The sequence below is a fragment of the Schistocerca nitens genome, chromosome 3 (assembly GCF_023898315.1).
Source record: "Schistocerca nitens isolate TAMUIC-IGC-003100 chromosome 3, iqSchNite1.1, whole genome shotgun sequence".
Classification (NCBI taxonomy): domain Eukaryota; kingdom Metazoa; phylum Arthropoda; class Insecta; order Orthoptera; family Acrididae; genus Schistocerca; species Schistocerca nitens.
In genome coordinates, this window is record NC_064616.1 from 271,399,075 (window position 1) to 271,421,293 (window position 22,219).

Here is a 22,219-nt window from a genome sequence, read left to right on the forward strand (position 1 = left end):
CTTCACTGCGATACATACGTGTACGGTGTACATAATACGAGGGAACTTCAGAGGGTAAGTTACACATGATTAAAGCAGGCCAAGTAACTTCTACTGAATACTGCACTACACTTCAAAGTGACCCAGATACTGGACACTGTTTTTCAGAACAGTCGCCAAATCTCTGACCACAACGGTCGAAACATTGTGCCAATCGGTCACGGAGCCATCCGAGACCTGCTGTGTGAACGCCCTCGTCGTTGGAAAATCTCTTTCCCTTCAAGGTGTTCCTTCAGCTTACTGAAAAGGTGGAAATCGCGTGGTGTAGGATGTGGACTGTGTGGTGGATTTTGGATAAAATAAGTTTGGATATTGGGCAGAAAATCGGTCGAAACGTCGCCAGTTTGACTGTTTTAGTTTTTATAGTGACGCTGCCCAATACCAAAAATTATTTTATCCAAAATGACAGCGGCCTACGAACTTATAACATTATGGTGGATACTTCGAAACCTCCCATCGAAAACGTCGCTGCAAAGCGCCGTGTAGTGGTGTTGCGTTGTCGTGCAGGAGAAATATGCCTTTAGTTAATTTTCCACGACTCTTGTTCTTTATGGCGTTGTGCAGCCATGTCATTATTTCACAATAAGAACTGGCATTGATGGTTGTCCCCATCACCATAAACTCTGCGTTCACAGTTCCTTCACTGTCGAACAAAATGGTGACCATGACCTTTCCTGCTGATGACGCTACTTCGCTTTTCTTCGGCGTAGGAGGTGTGTATAGGGTGTTCAAAAAAAGAACTGTCGAATACTTTGAGAAGTGATAGCACTCATCGAAACATGAAAAATAAGTCCAATAAACATGTGTCCGGAAGTGCATACTTTCTACGATAAACATTTGTTTACAGGAGGTGTTCAACGTGGCGTCCATTCATGACGGTGCACCCCTCTGCCCTCCGGCGTAAGGAATGACGCACACTTGGAAGTATAACCGGTTATTGTACCTGATAACCAAAATTCCATGGGAATGAGGTCTCGGGAACGAGCAGGCCAATGCCACAGTGAAACTGTGTGCAGTTTAGACTTTCTGTCCACAAGAATCGTTCTGTCCCACTTACTTCAGCTATGGAGTATGTTTCCAGTTAGCTATGGAGTATGTTTCCAGTTATAGCACCATTTCATTTGTATGCTGTGATGCACCTGTTATCTGTATCACAACAGAAAAGTGTCTGGAGGTAACCCAGAGTATGTACTAGTGAGGGACGACACGTGTACCTTACTTTCTTAACCCTTAACTCGCGAGGTGACTTTTCTGTAATATATACGACAAGGTGGGGTCTCTGGGACCCCTATGTTTAAACCGAGATTTAAGGTAAAAATCATATGAAATTTCTAATTTATGCTATATAACATTTATTTTTACAAGTATTTAAGTGTTGTTTAAACGCTCCTAGTTTATTTTAATGCAACAAACAAAGCCTGCAGCATTTTACTATTTATCACACAAAAGCACATAATTTTGTGTGGTTCTTTCAAATAGTACACATAAATGGACTGTTAGAGTACTGAAATTTACATTCAGAAAAATTATACGATATCTGTAACAAATAAATTTCCAAATAAATTTAAATTCCACGGTTTAAATTTGCGCACAAAAATTCTACCCGATATGTACAAAAAGAAAGTCTATCAAATTGGCATTCATCGCTGGGAACTATATTTTTCTTATCACCACTCAGAATACATTCGATTTTAACAGACACTTTAAGTATTTCATTGAAGAAACAGACAGATCCCCCACCACAACTTTCCTGACGTTCTTCCTCTTGTTCGATAGCAGAACTGTGGTCACTGGTTAATGTAAAATCGTCGTCTTTTTCGTTTATTTCTTCATCCATATCACTGACACCTCCCTCCATAAGCCGACTAACAATTTCATCGCCGGCCGGAGTGGCCGAGCGGTTCTAGGCGCTACAGTCTGGAACCGCACGACCGCTACGGTCACAGGTTCGAATCCTACCTCGAGCATGGATGTGTGTGATGTCCTTAGGTTAGTTAGGTTTAAGTAGTTCTAAGTTCTAGGTGACTGATGACCTCAGAAGTTAAGTCCCATAGTGCTCAGAGCCATTTGAACCATTTTTGAACAATTTCATCAAACTCGGGAAAGTTCAAACTGACACACTCGTGCGAATACATTTTGAGCTAGAGGGTACCGTACTGAAGAAAACAGGTGCGTAGTTCACGAGGCTTGGTCTAGGAGACTCCAACACCTATCAATAACATGTGTCAACAATAAACACAGAAGGCGATAACGCGACCGACAACGAAACATCGTAGACTTGGCAATTTAAGGAGGGTACGGGGAGTATAGAAGCATTCCACCACAACTGTCCTTGGGGAGCGAGGTCGAAAATTTTCGCGTGGTCTGAGAGACCACACCTCGCGAGTTAACGGTTAAGTCCCTACGCAGTAATGCGAAATCGGTATGAAATGAACGTTTATTTGTCAATATGTTCGTGTATGTATCAGAAACACAGTGTAAGTTATTCAAATCTGGTACAGGAATGCACTGCGATGCGTGAATGTAGGTATCAATAAATAAAGATCCATCTCCTCATGGTTCCATGTTAATCTCACTAGGAATGGACAACATTAGTAGTCGTTTGAACATTATTATTCCTTTGATAAACAGGATTCATTGGCGTGATGCAAGTGTTTGGTGGAAACTCCTAGTCTACTTCCTTAGCAGGTTGCGCTAACGCCACTGCTTCACAGCTGGCGCTCTCGTATAGTATACAACAGGTTCCTAAAGCTCCGAAGCTCGATTTCTCGAAAAGTGTGCCAAATTAGAGCAGCATTCTTCTTCTTCTTCCTCCTCCTTAACGTTTGTCCCGCGTGCTGGCGGGGTCCGCTGTTTTGGCTAGTTGTCGCCACTTCTTGCGATCTTGCCGCCTGATTAGGGTGAAGGCCTGAGATCTTGAGGTCTTCATGCAGAGTGCCAAGCCATCGCAACCTTGATCGTCCTGCTGGCCGTTTCCCATTTACCTTTAGGTTGAAACTAGTCTTTGCCACTGTTGTCTCGTCTGCTCTAAGGACCTGCCCGTACCAACGTAGGCGGCTTTCTCTCATTTTGTCTACTATTAGTGCAACACCGTATAGTCTGCGAACTTCATTATTTGTGACGTGGTCATACAATGTTAATCCCGATGTTCACCTAAGCATTTTCGTCTCCATAACAGCAAGTCTTTGCTCTACTTTCTTTGTTGAAGGCCAGCATTCAGCCTCAAACAGTGCAACTGGACGGACTACCGATCGGTATACTTTTGATTTGAGCCTGTTTGGAATTTTCTTGTCACATAGTACTCCAGTAACGGAACGCCATTTGAACCACGCGCTGCTAAGGCGGTTGGTGATTTCTGCGTTGAGATTCCCATCGGCAGCAATTGTTGAGCCCAAGTTCCATGACCCCGGCTGCCTCTATCACCTGTATCGCATCCCTAGTAGCTTTTCGGGTGCTTCCAGGCCACTGGGTACGTTTTCCCTGTTGGCGGCGGTCACACGTTTCTCTAAACTTATGGACCGCTCCCCGAAATTTTCCCAGTAGGAACGAGAATGTATCCCTATATTCCACGATTGTTTTCTCCACCTCTTGTCTCTGCTGCAGGTTCAACCATGGGTTAGTTTCAATACTCTATCTAAAGTTACGTTGTGCAAGACGCGACAGTTGGCTGCGACTGCGACGCTGCCCCCTCCTCTTTTCCCACCCTGGCAGACGGCGACACGGCCGCAACACGACTGGAGTCGTCGCTGTTTCCCAAGCTGCGATCGGCGGCGGCGGATTCAAATACATAAGAAAAATAAGAATTCCGATTTTCTTGCTGTAAAAAATACTGTATGTTAATGCAACAAAGTTACATCGGCTCCCAGAGTTAGTTTTTAGATACAGATTCTCCTTTTACTTTAAAAAATTGAAAAGTATCTCTTCCGGTTTTGCGTGTTTTTTTCGCTGTATATTACTTCTCTATCAATTGTGAGGAAAGTAAAAGGCACAAAAAATTGATGTTTGCGTATCTTAAAGTTTCACATCACAGCTTGATAATGAGGTGTCTATTTTTCCGATATTCGTCACAGTTATTCCGATGCTTAATTTACAAGTAACCTACTGCATAAAATTTGAATTGTGTACAGTGAAAAATGTGGTCGCTGGCTACTTTACGTATGGTTCACGTTAGGTCATACATCGTTGCTGATGAAAAGAAGCCAACATATCGAAATTATTTTTAAAGTTGAGATCAGAATGATATCGATCTCCGTTTCCGAGATTTGGGCTCATATATCTCCGGGAGCGTCGCGACCAGCCGCCAGTTCTGTCGACGCGCAACGAGAATCGTGTGGTCATCACACGATAGAGAATGCATTTGTTTTGTTTCGCTGACACATTTGGACCTAATGAAACCATTTTATGTCATATATTTCTCCGGTATGAGTTACTAATATTTCTCCATATGCTCTTGACAATTTCATTTAAAATGCCACGAAATGTAGGTTTCTTAAAGCCAAGTGATCAAGCAGAACCCATTTTCTTGGTTTTGCTGAGGCATCTGAACCTGTTCCAAGCTTTATTTCTCGTTTATTTCTCTGATACGAGTCCCGAATATTCCTCCATCTGTTTTTGCACATTTCACCTAAAATTCCAATGAAAGATAAGTTTATTAACAATAAGCGCACGCTAGCGTCATTGCATTGTTTCAAGTTCTTGACAACAAGATAGGGTTACACCTTAAACATCTCTAGAATTTTCATTCTGAACGTCTACAGAATACACTGGCAGAAATGTGGAAGAAATAATGTCCGTGCTTGTTCACAAAATTTCCCCAAATTGTACTTGTCAGTTTCTCCCATGCAGAAGCTTTTGGAACAAGCTAAGACAACTTTCATAGCCGACTGACTCTTTATTCCCATCCAAATGAACTTCCATATTCTTATATTCTGACAGCATACATCGTTATGGATGACATGAACATTTAAACTTGCCTAGCTGCACTCAAAAGATGACTCCAGGATTTACAAAAGACGAATTTCAATTGTGAACTGTGTCAGACCAGAAGGGCCTTGTAAAACAGTAGTGCACTTTTGGCACAAGTTTTTTGAGCACCATCTTCTACCAATGAATTGAAGTGAATGTGACAAATTACTTATTGCAGCATACTGTTTGCGCAATCTGTTGAGAAGCGCCTTCCTCAAAAACGAACATCTATTGATTACAGAAAGCTGTACAACAATCTGGTGGTGTTTTTTCACAACTAGAAGGTATCATCAAGACACCAATCTACCGTTTACTTTCAAAGTGAAGGTATTGTAAAATGTAGCTTTCTCGTTGTACTTTAGATTGTTCATTTTATAATGTACTTGCCGTTTTCAATTTTTATCGTCACAAAAAAGAGTAATGCGAAAATTGACCTTCAAGTTCATTTTCATCATTCTAATTCTACATCTGCATGGATTATACTGATTTTCATAACAGGCCTGAAAAATTTGCATTAATGGGATAATATTATATATTTCACTCACCTGCCAGTTTCAACTGTGCACCAATTTCTTCCCAAATTCTGTCTCTGAACATAGTGTCTCTATATTTAGGGTTCTTCAAATCGTAAAGGCAAGGATGTTGCGAGACGAGCTCACAGAACATCACATCCTGTGAGTGGCTCATTTTAGTTTTCCTTGACCGGCTCGACATCTTTCTGGCAGCCGTACGTCTTTGTGTCGTGCGACTTCCGTCGCAACACTGCTCACTGGTGCAGTGCTGCGGCAGCTGCCGCAACAGTCGCGCGTCGCATCCCAAACTCGAACTGCGCATGCGCCAGCAGGCAACTTCTGACGTCACGTAGCGACCCGTCGCAGTCGCTAGTGTGCGTCGCGTCTTGGACAACGTACCTTAAGTATTCCCGCCAGATCAACCTCTGCGTTAAAACTTCCGGCTGATCGTCTGTACACATGACGCCATCTACTGCGTGCCTTGTTTCTGAGTGAGACGTGATAAATTTATCTCGCCGCTTAGACGCATGAAAACACCTGCAGTCCTCCGAAAACCGTCTTACTTTTGCAAATTTTGTGACTGTGGTGGGAACAACATCGTCTTCTACTGCTAGCGAGTGGGCATCAGTACTTCTGTGGTTCCCTTCATAGTGCTTCTCTGCCACTCAGCAATCGCTTTCGCATTTTACGCTCCACATGAGGTTCTCTGTGGCTGTGGGAGCTTCACTTTCAACCTTTTTTATTGTCTCGGCGCTCTTGTCGACACTGCATTTGAGTGTGGTCTCTCTCTGTAGGTCATTATGTTCCGTTCTGGGCGTGTCATCTTTATTCGCTTGAGCGGCTTGGGGTGTCACGAGAGCGTACTCATTAACGGCCTCTGGCCCTCTAAATCCTAATAGCACATGTGCGAGGGCCTTTAACCCACGATCAGTCGCATTATGTGCGTCAGGTTCACTTTTGTCAGCTATGTTCGTGGAATTCTCATCACGACTTGCGGACGGCAAACTGACTTCATCTGGAACCCCTGTTCCCCCTAAGAAGTCAACTTCTAGCTCCCGTGGCCCATCTATGAAAATTTCCTCGTTCTCTCTACATTTTACCAAATTATCTGTGCCCTTTGTGCCCTCTGCACCCCATGGGATCGGATCTTTGAACAAACTGACTACGGATTTACTGGTCCAATCCATGACCACCGCTCTACTCGAGAGTATGTTGTTCCCGATTATAAAATCGATCGACAATCCAGAGATGACAACTGAATTCACCTGGAAGGTATTTCTTCCGTCACTTAACGACACCAAGACATGTTTCTCTACCTTCTTTCTTTTCGCCCAAAAGCGGGAATTAGTGAGATTCCTTTTATGGGTATCTCAGCTAATTTACTACCACTTTCTGCCAGCTTTGAGTAAAAAGATGTTGAAAGTGCTGTCACTTCCGACCCAGAATCCAGACATGCTCTCATCTTCATTCCATCCACAGTTATTCCAATGAGGGGACACCGACTGTCTGCTTTTTCATCACAGTACTGGTCAATGTCGTCTTGCGCTTGTGATTGCCAGTACCGCATATTGCGTATGTGATGGCCCTTCTCTACCGTGGCGTCCCCTGCAATATCCCATTTTCTCTGATCTTTCAGTTTCGTGACCTCACGCTCCTCTGCCTGAGGTGGGGTCAGAGCTGGTGACCCTGCATTATTCTTACGATCTCTCCCATAATGCCACGCTTGCACGCAGTTCACGTCGCGTCTTTGGTTTGGCACCTCGTTCCTGCCTTGTTCTCCATGGTGTGGACCATGACGTCTATCTCGCTCTCGCCTATTCCTCTCTTCTCTCGTTCGCTCGTAATTTCGCCAGTTCTGTCTGTCATTGCGGTGCACATACCCTTGCGGCAGGACCTTAAAATATCGAGGAACTGTTCTCTCGACCGTGCCCCGAGGGGCGTACGTTGTACATGAGCAGGAAAATGTGAGCGCATCGCGCTGCAACATTCCTCATCTGGCATTTTGTCATCCAAGTATCTCGCAAGAACGACAAAGTGAGCAGCGTCGGTTGCCATGGATTGGCGTGACTGTGACGCATACTGTCCCCGATATATACCCATCTTTGAACTCGCCTGTGTGGTCAGTTTCCAGTACGTTGTCAGAAACTTAGTACATAAATCCTTGCAACTACTGTTCTCGCAAATTGTAACGTCAAGCCAGGCAACCTTCTCCTGATTGAGCGTCTGCCGTGCAACGAGTAAAGTGTTACATTCCGCCACTCAGATACGCGTCTAAATTCTTTAGGTATGCCTTCGGGTGGGTGCTGCGTGTTCGGCCGAACTTGGCATGCATCGGTAGAGCGGCTTGCAAATTCGTTGGCGTGACCTGAGGTACAAGGCCACTACCTTGTAGCATTGCATACACTTCTTGCTCGAGGAATGACACTCATATTTGTGTTCCCTTGGATGATTTACTTTCCTCATCTACGCGCACAGATATATCTCTCATCTTCGCGTTTACCCTTGTTTCTAAGCTGCCAGCCTTCGTTTCACACTCTTTTCTCACGTCATTTAGGTTGTTGGTGACCTCCGTTCGTACCTTTTCGGTTTCGGTCTCCAGTTCGTGCCTAACTTCGGAGATCTGCCAATCAAGCTTTTGATTGCAAAGTTTTAGTTCAGTTCAGTCTTTAGAACCGTGTTTTATTCGCCTCCCTTATGGCTGTTAACTGTGATGTGTGGTTTTCTACTATCGCGAGAATCCGATCTAGTGGACTCAGACTTTGCGTATCCTTCATAAACGTGACTTGTGTTTCTTCGCAAGCCCCCGAACTTCCCTCAACTGGCTTGACTGTTTACATATTTATCAGTCTCCCAGACCTCAGTTGCATAGAGAAACTAAACTAAAAACTAAAAGCACTCCACAGAACGAACAGAGACAGTACAACGCTGATGAAAACGCTGGTAACAGCGAATAGAACATTGGAAATCGTAGAACAGAATATTCACAACATCAAACTACATATTCTAAAACTACATCAAAAAATACGAGTAGGCTATGGGAACCCAAACTGACTACACAAGCTACCGCTATTGCTACTTTATATGCCCATTTGCAACGCACTTAGCACACACAAACACACCATCCATGCACCTGACATCTCACACAATGAGGTTAATTTATGTTAATAATGGAATGGGGATTCTTTCCGGCCGGCCGAAGTGGCCGTGCGGTTAAAGGCGCTGCAGTCTGGAACCGCAAGACCGCTACGGTCGCAGGTTCGAATCCTGCCTCGGGCATGGATGTTTGTGATGTCCTTAGGTTAGTTAGGTTTAACTAGTTCTAAGTTCTAGGGGACTAATGACCTCAGCAGTTGAGTCCCATAGTGCTCAGAGCCATTTTTTTTTTTTATTCTTTCTGAGTCGTGTCCCGAAACTTAGAAGTTCTCATACTAGCAACTGTGATGTCACCGCCAGACACCACACTTGCTAGGTGCTAGCCTTTAAATCGGCCGCGGTCCGTTACTATACGTCGGACTCGCGTGTCGCCACAATCAGCAATCAGCGATTGCAGACTGAGCGCCGCCACACGGCAGGTCTAGTCTAGAGAGACTCCCTAGCACTCGCCCCAGTTGTACAGCCGACTTTGCTAGCGATAGTTCACTGGCTACATCCGCTCTCATTTGCCGAGACGACAGTTTAGCATAGCCTCCAGCTACGTCATTTGCTACGACCTAGCAAGGCGCCATATTCAGTTACTATTCTGAACAGATAATATTGTGAATCATGTACCGTCAAGAGCGACGTTCATCATTAATGGATTAAAGTTAAGTATCAAACCAATTACGTCCGCTTTCTGAATTCTAATTCCTTGTCATGTTCCAGACCTCACGTCAGTATAGTTCTTCCCTCCTCACGCCAGCCTGCGTAAGCTAAAACGCGTGCATTTCGGCCTCCTCTAGTAACACGGTGTTGGCTCTTCTGCCAACACAACAGCAACAACGTGAGAATGAAGTCAAACCGAAGCCCCACGTTGGGCGCCAAAATTGTAGTGATCTCGAGAAATTATTTTGTGACATGAAATACCATGAAAATTAGCAATCAGATCGCCCCACGTTGGGCGCCAAAAATGTAGTAAACTCGGAAAATTACTGTCTCTCTGCTGACGAACATGAAATGACGAGCAGATGACTAATGATATTGCCCCACGTTAGGAGCCAACAATTAATTGATATCAATAATTAAATGAAATCAAACACAACGGGTACAAAATTAAGGGGTTCATGTGTGAATGTAAAAGATTGGTTATATGACCAAACCATATAAGAAAAGTACAGGGTGATTCAAAAAGAATACCACAACTTTAGGAATTTAAAACTCTGCAACGACAAAAGGCAGAGCTAAGCACTATCTGTCGGCGAATTAAGGGAGCTATAAAGTTTCATTTAGTTGTACATTTGTTCGCTTGAGGCTCAAATGGAAACAGATGAATCTTTCGTTTCAAAGATTGTGTTTAGTGATGAAGCAACTTTCCACACTAACGGGAAAGTCAACCGTCACAATGTCTGTATATGGGGCACTGAGAATCCGCGGGAAACAACTCAGTATGAACGTGACTCGCCTAAGGTGAACGTTTTCTGTGCCATTTCAGCCAATAAAGTTTTTGGCCCTTTTTCTTCGAAGGTGCTACTGTAAGTGGACTACAGTATCTGGAGATGTTAGAGAATTGGCTGTTCCCTCAGCTCGAACAAGAAGCACAACAATTCATATTTCAGCAGGATGGAGCGCCACCACATTGGCACTTATCTGTCCGTAACTACCTGAACGTCAACTACCCGAGGCGATGGATCGGCCGCCAGGCAGCCCGTGACAGAGCACTTCATCACTGGCCTCCAAGAAGCCCTGATCTTACCCCCTGCGATTTTTTCTTATGGGGGTATGTTAAGGATATGGTGTTTCGGCCACCTCTCCCAGCCACCATTGATGATTTGAAACGAGAAATAACAGCAGCTATCCAAACTGTTACGCCTGATATGCTACAGAGAGTGTGGAACGAGTTGGAGTATCGGGTTGATATTGCTCGAGTGTCTGGAGGGGGCCATATTGAACATCTCTGAACTTGTTTTTGAGTGAAAAAAAAACCTTTTTAAATACTCTTTGTAATGATGTATAACAGAATGTTATATTATGTTTCTTTCATTAAATACACATTTTTAAAGTTGTGGTATTCTTTTTGAATCACCATGTATTTATTTTCGTACTGTTTACACAAAACAAAACAAGATTACAAATCTCAGGGCCGATTTGACCGGGCGTAGACACGACTCAGTTATTAAGGGGTAGGAGGAGGGGACGAATCGCCTCACCATTCTTCGCTCTCGTTCGTCGTCTACTGCTGTCGGCGGCACGCGCTGCCTCGGTGCGGCGCGTCGCGTCGGAGCTGTGCTACACGGGTCGGTTGCCCTCATCAGCAACTGGAGCTTTGCAGCGGGGCCCAGGTACGACCTCCGCGTTGTCTGCCCGTTGTCGGCTTCGTGGCCGAAGCTCTGCTCTCACGGCGTCGGAAGGCGGATGTTCCCGATGGGTAGCGCAGCACCCATGTCCTCGCGCTTCCACGATGCCTACACGACTCCCTTCTCGCTTCTCTTCCATCTCTCAGCTCAACTCCTCTTCGAAATGTTCCTCCTTTCGGCGTTATCATTGGAGGATGAAAATTTCAATGCAGCCCAATAACAGATCGCCGTTTCATCGCCACGTCTCTCCTTGCGGGGTGGAAATTTCCTATCTGGCGTGGGCTGGCGTGTGCCTCGTAAATTGGCACCTTTCTCACGATTTCGAATTCTTAAGATGTTTTCCAGCATTCCGAGACTCTTGGGGGAGCAGCTGCACAACACTTCTTTATAACTGCTATCTCTGCGTGAGCCCTGGACAGACTCATGTTTGGGTTCCATCTCAAAATCTGCCGGCGTCCGTCATTTATAAGGAATGTCCTCACTGTCGAGGAAAACATCGTCTTAAGAACGCTGGCTTCTTTCACACGCCTCCCTGCGCCGAGTTCCCGCGCTTTTTGCACGCTCCTCTGTGCCCGTGGGGTGCTGGAATTGTCGGTACATCCCTGTTTCCTAAGGCAGGTAAAATGACTGTCGCAAGGCCAGAAGAACTCGTATGCTTCCGCGCGTACATTCTTCGCGTTTCGTCGTAATGGCTGCAGGTGCCCATCAGCTCTCGGCACGCTTCTCACTGTCAGACGGGCCCTTTGCATCGTGTCCTTCCTTGAGCGAGGCGAGGACGTCGGCCCGGCTTCCGCTGTGTGCTTGCAGAATGGCTGCACCCAGGAGCTCGCCCCAGGGAGTCCGGCCCCTTCCTCCTCCACGGCCGCTCGCGGCAACTTGGAGCAAGTGGCTGCGGTATTACAGTACTTAAAAGTCCTTGCTGTTGGGAGATATGATTGTTAAAGAGCCTTTTAAATCTGTGGAAAGGTAATATGTTTTCAACACATTGAGCCGTAATCCTACATCAGCAAGGCGGTCGTTCCAGGCTTGGACTTGAAGTTGTAGATCATTCTTATCTTCACTAGCCAGAAGCACATCATCAGCATACTGTACATACTACTACAATCGGAACCAACTCAGACCAAACCCTTCGAACACACAAGTGTGTGCCTTTCATTTAAGGAACAGGGAAGCTAATCGTGAGCTGCATATTGCATGGTCAGGCATCCAACTCCAGCATCATTAGGCACCTAAATACTTGGGAGTCACTCTCGATAGAACTCTGACATTCAAAACTCACTGCAAGAACACCAAAATGAAAATCTCCGCTCGAATCAACCTAATTCGCAAACTAGCGGGGACACAGTGGGGATCACATCCACAAACTATTCGCTGTTCTGCAATGGCACTGTGCTTTTCTACTGCTGAATATGCTTCTCCAGTCTGGTACAGGTAGTATCATGCCAGACAGGTAGACATTGCTCTCAACGAAACCTGCAGGTTGATCACAGGTTGCTTAAGACCTACCCCAACTGATAAGCTCTACTGCCTGGCTGGAATAGCGCCACCATGGATACGCAGAACAGTGGCTGCCAACAAGGAGAGACTGAAAGTGGAACAGGACAGTGCCCATCCACTGCACGGACATAATCCACCACAGCAAAGTGTGAGATCGCGAAAGAGCTTCCTGAGAACATCCGAGAAGCTCACCATTTCACCAGAGAAGGCAAGGCTGGAGTTATGGAAGAAGTCGACGCCTCACCTGCAGACGCCAGAAGCTGAAGAACTACCGCCTGGACACAACGAGAGCTGGCTGGTGTGGAAATCTTTAAACAGATTACGATCAGGAGTTGGACGATCCAGAGACAACCTGAAGAGATGGGGCTTCATAACAGAAGATACGTCCTGTGATTGTGGACAAGAACAAACCAGAAGCCACATACTCCAGTGCCTTTTGTGCCCTACATCCTGCACGAAGATTGATCTCCTGCAAGCCACTCCAAGCGCCTTGGAGGTTGCAAAGTACTGGGCACATGTAATATAAATACAATTTGTGTATATATATGTGCATATTTACTGATGTGTATGGCTACTGTAAATTTTTATGTTTCTGATTCGAGAATAAAAGCATACAGTAACGTCCAGGGTGAGGTTTTATGCAGGTTTCTTGTGACGGTATCCATGACAGTAATAAATAGGAGCGGCGAGAGAGTAGATCCCTGATGAACTCCCACAGAAGTAGGGAAGTCGTCAGATAGTCCAGCAGCTGACAGCTTCTGGTTCTGGTAGAGCGGTCTGACCCACCTAACGAGCTCTTCAGGTACTCCATGCTCTCACAGGGCAAGCCAAATTCACTCGTGTGGCACTCAGTCAAAGGCCTTTTCGAGGTCTAGAAAGGCAAAGTGTAGATGTTTTGACTTCTCACGGTACTTTTCGATAAGCAGGCGAGCTGCATGGATAGCGTCTGTCGTCCCACAGCCCTTCACGAATCCACATTGATGATGGAGAGACTAATAATTTAATAATTATTATAATTATTAAATTAGAGCAGCATTCGTTAAATCTAATTACACCATCTGATTAAAAGTGTATGGACACCTATTACTGGACATTAATATGGAGTGTGTCCACTATTCACCTTCGTTTTTGTGGTAAGTCTTATGGGACCAAACTGCTGAGGTCATCGGTCCCTAAGCTTACGCACTACTTAATCTAACTCCTCGTGACTTTTTTTCTCAAAATTGAAAAATGTCTTAAAAGGACGTCATTTTGCGGCTCTGGAGAACATAAAAAAGAATTTGACCGACATGTTAAAGGCCTTAGGAGCTGAAGTCTTTCACCGCTGCTGCCGAGACTGATCTAGGACTCCGCCGGTCTATAGCTGCCGAAGGGAATTACTCTGAAGGGGTAAATATTACTTTAGATGAGATAGTGTACGAGGGGGTACCCAAAAAAAAGACGGAGTAACATTGTTTTGGGCGTAGCTTGTATATCACGCATTACTGTCGCCAGGCTTGAATATGGTGGTGGTGGTGGTTAGTGTTTAACGTCCCGCCGACAACGAGGTCATTAGAGACGGAGCGCAAGCTCGGATTAGGGAAGGATTGGGAAGGAAATCGGCCGTGTCCTTTCAAAGGAACCATCCCGGCATTTGCCTGAAACGATTTAGGGGAATCACGGAAAACCTAAATCAGGATGGCCGGAGACGGGATTGAACCGTCGTCCTCCCGAATGCGAGTCCAGTGTGCTAACCACTGCGCCACCTCGCTCGGTAGGCTGGAATAGCGCAACTCATTGCCATTTCAGTGCCACCTGTGTTGTCGACCTGTCTGGTTCTGTTCATCTGCCGCGATTGTTTTTGTTAGCGCTGTTTTGTTCTTGTTTCGTTTTTAAAAAAAAAAAATGGTTCAAATGGCTCTGACAAGGGAACCTCCCCATCGCACCCCCCTCAGATTTAGTTATAAGTTAGCGCAGTGGATAGGCCTTGAAAAACTGAACACAGATCAATCGAGAAAACAGGAAGAAGTTGTGTGGAACTATGAAAAAAATAAGCAAAATATACAAACTGAGTAGTCCATGCGCAAGATAAGCAACATCAAGGAAAATATGCGCTCAGGAGCGCCGTGGTTCCGTGGTTAGCGTGAGCAGCTGCGGAACTAGAGGTCCTTGGTTCAAGTCTTCCCTAGAGTGAAAACTTTTCTTTATTTTCGCAAAGTTATGATCTGTCCGTTCGTTCACTGACGTCTCTGTTCACTGTAATAAGTTTAGTGTCTGTGTTTTGCGACCGCACCGCAAAACCGTGCGATTAGTAGACGAAAGGACGTGCCTCTCCAATGGGAACCGAAAACATTTGATCGCAAGGTCATAGGTCAACCGATTCCTCCACAGGAAAACACGTCTGATATATTCTATATGACACTGGTGACGGTATGTGCGTCACATGACAGGAATATGTTGTCGACCCACCTAACTTGTACACTTGGCGAATGGGTAAAAAGATTTTTCTACCTTGCCCGATTTAGGTTTTCTTGTGGATGTGATAATCACTCCCAAAAAAGTGATAAGAACATAAGAGTTTGTCACATAAACTGCAACAAATGAATGCAACAGTTACACAGTCACACAGTTTTCCCCTGTGCTCTGTCAAAACATGTTTTTAACGTTTTCAATTTTTTCCATTTAGGTGTAGCGTCCCCATACTACGGCGCAGTTACCTCGCATCGGACGGACGGACGGACAGATAATAATTGTCTGAAAATAAAAAATTAAACTTTTCACTCGAGGGAAGGCTTGAACCAAGGACCTCTCCCTCCGCAGCTGCTCACGCTAACCACGGAACCATGGCGCTCCTGAACTCGTATTATCCTTGATGTTGCCTTTCTTGCACATGGACTACTCAGTTTATATATTTTGTTTATTTTTTTCGTAGTTCCACACAACTTCTTCCTGTTTTCTCTATTGGCCTGTGTTCAGTTTTTCAAGGCCTATCCACTGTGCCAACTTATAACTAAATCTGAGGGGGGTGCGATGGGGAGGTTCCCTTGTGATCACTCTGGGACTTAACATCTACGGTCATCAGTCCTCTAGAACTCAGAACTACTTAAACCTAAGTAACCTAAGGACATCACACAACACCATGTCATCACGAGGCAGAGAAAATCCCTGACCCCGCCGGGAATCGAACCCGGGAACCCGGGCGTGGGAAGCGAGAACGCTACCGCACGACCACGAGCTGCGGACCGTTTGTTATGATGGCAAGTTCAAGTGAACAACGTGCGGCAGTGAAGTTTTGTTTTCTGCTCGATAAAAATGCTGCTGAAACTGTTTTAATGTTGAAAGCAGTTAACCAAGATAACGCTATGGGAAAAACTCGAGTATACGAGTGGTTTGCTCGATTTAGAAATGGGGACGTGTCGATTGATGACAAACCTCAATCTGGACGTCCATCAACTGCCCGAATCGACGAAAATATCGAAAAAATTCCAGAGATTGTGCTCACAGACCGTCTACAGAGAATTGACCAACTGACAAGAGATTGGTGGGTTATCTTGGAGCTCGGTTCAGCGAATTTTAACGGAAGAAGGGTCCGCGGCTCGTGGTCTTGCGGTAGCCTTCTCGCTTCCCGCGCACGGGGTCAGGGATTTTCTCTGCCTCGAGGTGACTGGGTGTTGTGTGTCTTTCATCCTCATTCACTCGCAAGTCGCCGTAGTGGCGTTAAAGAACTTGTGGGGCGGCGGCCGAACCGCCCCGCGAGGGGTCTCCCGGCCACCAATGCCATACGCTCATTATTATTATTATTAACGGAAGAAGGGAATGAAAAGGGTTATTGGTTCAAATGGCTCTGAGCACTATGCGACTCAATATCTGAGGTCATCAGTCCCCTAGAACTTAGAACTACTTAAACCTAACTAACCTAAGGACATCACACACATCCATGCCCGAGGCAGGATTCGAACCTGCGACCGCATCGGTCGCTCGGTTCCAGACTGTAGCGCCTAGAACCGCACGGCTACTCCGGCCGGCAGAAAAGAGCTATTGCCACCACGACAACGCAGCTGCACACACAGCCGTCTCTTTTAGACAGTTTTTAGCTAAAAATGGCACTGTTCTGCTGCCCATCGCACCTTACTCGCCTGACCTGGCTCCGTGCGAAATGGTTCAAATGGCTCTGAGCACTATGGGACTTAACAGCGGAGGCCATCAGTCCCCTAGAACTTAGAACTACTTAAACGTAACTAACCTAAGGACATCACACACATCCATGCCCGAGGCAGGATTCGAACCTGCGGCCTTATCGGTCGCGCGGTTCCAGACTGAAGCGCCTAGAACCGCTCGGCCACCCCGGCCGGCAGGCTCGGTGCGACTTTTTCTAATTTCCACTCATGACAAGGGGCATGAAAGGACACCGATGGAGGAGATGTCAGCCATTTCTAAAGATGACTACAAAACCAGTGGAAGCACCGGTGGGAAAAATGTATTAGCTGAATAGAGAGCATTTTGAAGAAGATAAGGTTGTTCTGTAAGCAATTTGAAAATGTATAGCTTTTAAAAAATAATTCCAGATTTTTTTATAGCCCATCGTGCGTAAGTTGTAGAGTGCTCGGCTTGAGCGGTGCACTTTGCCCACAGCCGGGACACCGTGTGCCGCGCTTCTCGAGCATCAACTGGGGCGTGTGCGTGCCGCGCTCGTGCGGCGCCGAGGACGTGCAGCTGTCGCTGGAGGACGCGCTCGACTCGCACACTGCTCGCACCGGCCTCAGCACGCGCGTGCGCGTCAACCCGCAGATGTGCTACGTGCAGCAGTCCTGGCTCCCGCCCGCCTCCTTCCTCATCGTGGGGTGAGTACCCAGCAGACTCTTCTTTCTAAACTACCGGGTGATCAAAAAGTCAACATAAATTTGAAAACTGATAGATCACGGAATAAGTAGATAGGGAGGTACAAATTGACACACATACTTGGAATGACATGAGGTTTTATTAGAACAAAAAAATAATAATAATACAAAAGTTAAAAAAATGTCCGACAGATGGCGCTTCATCTGATCAGAATAGCAATAATTAGCATAACAAAGTAAGACAAAGCAAAGATGATGTTCTTTGCAGGAAATGTTCAATATGTCCACCATCATTCCTCAACAATAGCTGTAGTCGAGGAATAATGTTGCGAACAGCACTGTAAAGCATGTCCGGAGTTATGGTGAGGCATTGGCGTCGGATGTTGTCTTTCAGCATCCCTAGAGATGCCGGTCGATCACGATACACTTGCGACTTCAGGTAACCCCAAAGCCAATAATCGCACAGACTGAGGTATGGGGACCTGGGAGGCCAAGCATGACGAAAGTGGCGGCTGAGCACACGGTCATCACCAAACGACGCGCACAAGAGATCTTTCACGCGTCTAGCAATATGGGGTGGCGCGCCATCCTGCTTAAACATCGTACGTTCCAGCAGGTGTTTATCAGCCAGGCTGGGGATGATGCGATTCTGTAACATATCGGCGTACCTCTCACCCTTCACGGTAGCAGTTACAAAACCAGAATCACGCATTTCCTCGAAGAAAAAAATTCCTATAACGGTAGATGTGGTAAATCCAACCCATACCTTGACTTTCTCGTCGTGCAATCGAGTTCCCACGACAGTTCTAGGATTTTCGGTAGCCCAAATTCTGCAGTTGTGGGCGTTGACAGACCCTCGGAGCGTGAAATGAACTTCGTGGTCCACAACACGTAACTCAACCAATCGTCATCTTCCGCCATCTTTTGAAACGCCCACACCACAAATGCCCTCCGCGTCACTAAATCGCCAGGTAACAGTTCACGATGCCGATGGATTTTGTACGGATAGCATCGGAGGGTACGCCTCAGTGCCAACCAAACAGTAGTGTATGGAATGCCGGTGCGACGTGCGACTGCACGGGCACTGACTTCCCCGTGCATAGACGAACCCGCTACAGTCTCCATTTCTTCCTGAACTGTCTCAGCAGCATTACGCCTTGTGCTCGGTCGGCCACTGCGGGGTCTATCGTCTAAACAACCCGTGTCTTCGAACTTCAAAATCATTCTCGCTACACCTGCATTTGTCAACGGACCTTTACCCGTTCGAATCCCCTTCCTATGGCGATAGAATCGTAACGCTGAACTAGCACATTCCCCTTTCTGATAATACAGCTTCACTAAAAGCGCCTTTTCAGGCAACGTCAACATGCTGCGACTGCTGGCGCATCTGATTCTCTCTCTCATTACAGCTCCTTTTATACACGATTGTCATGCGCAGTCACTGACGTTTTACTGTCCAGTGCCATCTGTCGGACATTTTGTGAACTTTGTTTGTTTTTTGTTCTAATAAAACCTCATGTCATTCCAAGCATGTGTGTCAATTTTTACCTCTCTATCTACATTATTCCCTGGTTTATTAAGTTTTCAAATTTATATGGCTCTGAGCACTATGCGACTCAACTTCTCCGGTCATCAGTCCCCTAGAACTTAGAACTACTTAAACCTAACTAACCTAAGGACACCACACACATCCATGCCCGAGGCAGGATTCGAACCTGCGACCGGAGCGGTCGCGCGATTCCAGACTGTAGCGCCTAGAACCGCTCGGCCACTCCGGCCGGCTCAAATTTATACTGACATTTTGATCACCCGGTACATTTGTAAAAGTAACGACTACGTTTTGTAACCTGTGCACTGGTTAAGACACCTCTACGTACCGCAGTCACTATAGAACAACAGTTTCCTAACTGAAACTTCCTGGAAGATTAAAACTGTGTGCCCGACCGAGGCTCGAAATCGGGACCTTTGCCTTTCGCGGGCAAGTGCTCTACCATCTCAGCTACCGAAGCACGACTCACGCCCGGTCCTCACAGTTTTACTTCTGCCAATATCTCGTATCCTACCTTCCAAACTTTACAGAAGCTCCCCTGCGAACCTTGCAGAACTAGCACTCCTGAAAGAAAGGATACTCCGGAGACATGGCTTAGCCACAGCCTGGGGGATGTTTCCAGAATGAGATTTTCACTCTGTAGCGGAGTGTGCGCTGATATGAAACTTCCTGGCAGATTAAAACTGTGTGCCCGATCGGGACTCGAACTCGGGACCTTTGCCTTTCGCGGGCAAGTGCTCTACCATCTGAGCCACCGAAGGTAGGAGACGAGATACTGGCAGAAGTAATGCTGTGAGGACCGGGCGTGAGTCGTGCTTCGGTAGCTCAGATGGTAGAGCACTTGCCCGCGAAAGGCAAAGGTCCCGAGTTCGAGTCTCGGTCGGGCACACAGTTTTAATCTGCCAGGAAGTTTCATATCAGCGCACACTCCGCTGCAGAGTGAAAATCTCATTCTGGAAAGTTTCCTAACTGTTCAAATGTGTGTGAATTCGAATGGTTCGAATGGCTCTGAGCACCATGGGACTTAACATCTGAGGTCAGTCCCCTAGAACTTAGAACTACTTAAACCTAACTAACCTAAGAACATCAAACACATCCATGCCCGAGGCAGGATTGCAACCTGCGACCGTAGCGGTCGTGCGGTTCCAGACTGAAGCGCCTAGAACCGCTCGGTCACAAAGGCCGGCTAGCCGAAAACAAAACAGCATAACACAATACTGAAACTCACTCCAAAGGAATCCTTCGGTTAAAACAGGGGACACAAACATCAAACGAGCACATTTTACATGCTATCTTGGGGTACATAAAGATGTCAAATTGAATTTTCACGAAGACATAACGCTAACGACAGACAAAGCAGAAAAATACTACATAAACTGACGAGGCTAAATTCAAAACAGTACATACTACCTCTAACCGTCATGCGGACGTAGCACTGTGCGCCCTTTGAATCAGCACTCAGCTTCGCAGCTAGCACGTTGGCACACGGACTGAACCTGGTCACTAACAAAGTATCGGTAAAGCGAGGGGAGAGAAGTGTCCTAGTTAGGCTCTCAGGAGCATTCGTCACGACCTCAGTGGACGCGCAGTGTGTGGTGCTCGGAATATGCCAGACAGGTATCACGATCAAATACAGAGCTGCAAGGTATTGGTTAAAGACGGGAAGACTAGATAAGGTACACACAATAACTGGTATACCGATACAGACGGCATATCACCTTAAAAGTTGGCGTTTGCGTACGTTGCAAGATGACCGGAATGTCAATAGTAAGGGGCGTAGACTTCCTCCACGACAGAAACGAGTGGTTGAGAATGAAACATATCGATCTCAGTCGCGGTACTGTACATTTCTAAACTGAACACGGACGTTTTCCCACCCACTTGAGCCGCGTGGGTCTGAGACAGACACCTACATGCACATGTTCGGAAGAAGGTTCCCCAGAACTTACTGTCTTCTTCTGCGGGTAGTACGTGAACAATAGATATACGCCACACTTAGACTACACAGAAACAAACATACATATATACACAATAATAAGAGACCAAGAACAATGGACGCAATTAAATGCATTAACAGAGAGTATTTCGAAAACAGCACATGAAGAGTACCTGCGTGCACGACATAACAGGTATGCCTATATGCAACGTAATAGCGATCTCCAGCATGTGGACAGCGACATCCACAGCGACAACGACACTGAAGAGGAATAGAAGGAGGAGGAGGAAGATGAGATGTACAAGTAAATAAGATACCTGTAATTATGAATCAGACATTAAATGCCAAATGTACTGAGAGATTTTACACATCAGTCAAATATTAGTTACGGATAGCGAATACTAGAGTAAATGTGCTTAGAATCTAGCCAAGAAAGCACCCAACGTTGTACGTGGATGAATACCTAATGCTGATGCACAGGATTTGCAATACCGTTTATCTACAACTAACTATAAACTATTTTGTTGTAACTAGCGGTCAACAGCTCGAAGAAACAATTCCGATGTATTCATCACCAGTCACAATTGGTGATAGCACTAAAAAAGAAATCTCTCCTCTCTCCTATCACCTCTTTACATTCTTCTTAAAACAACAAAATTTTATTTATATCTCAGCCTTAAATTATTGTTACTCTAAAAAAAGTATTATTCTGTGTCAAATGCTGCAGACAAAGCCAAAACAGAAAGCTATAAAAAATATGACAAAATAAAACTGTAATATGTACGACTTGTTTTAAAATATTAGGACAGTAGTGTTATTGTACCAACACCTTTCACGGTATATATCGACGACTTAGTGGATACAAAAAGCTGATCACAGGTAAGACAGATGCCAAACTGAGAGTCAGTGGAAGACTCCTCAGGAAATGCAATCCACTCACAAAGGAAGTAGCTGACAAAACCGTCTTTCGATCATTATTGCTTGTCAGTCTGAGACGCATACCAGATAAGATTGATAGAGAAAATAGAGAAGATCCAAAGAAGAGAAACGCGTTTCATTTCTGATTCATTTAGCAAGCGCAAAAACCTGAGCAGCCAACTACAGTTGCAGACGCTACAGGAGAGGCGTTCCGCATCACGATGTGGTTTATTGTTAAAGTTTCGAGAGCGTAAGCTCCTAGAAGAGTCAACAAACACATCGCTTCCTTCTAGGTATATCTCGCAAAAATCCCACGAAAGTAAAAGGAGATTCGAACTCTCACGACGGCTTACCAGCAATTATTCTTCCTGCATAACATTCGCAGCTGGAACAGGAAAAAGGGGGAAGTGACAATGGTACACAAAGTGCCCTCTGCCACATACTGTAAAGTGGCTTCCAGTGTATACAGGGTGTTTCAAAAATGACCGGTATATTTG

The 22,219-nt window shown here is 45.7% G+C and overlaps 1 protein-coding gene across 1 annotated transcript in view; it reads left to right on the forward strand.

Moving 5' to 3' along the window:
- Positions 1-22,219, forward strand: part of LOC126249175 (nose resistant to fluoxetine protein 6-like) — a 422,987-nt gene that overhangs the window by 326,602 nt on the left and 74,166 nt on the right. The window contains exon 6 of the mRNA XM_049950831.1: positions 17,114-17,322. Within this exon, the coding sequence (XP_049806788.1) occupies positions 17,114-17,322 (209 nt within the window). The remainder of the gene's footprint in view (positions 1-17,113; positions 17,323-22,219) is intronic.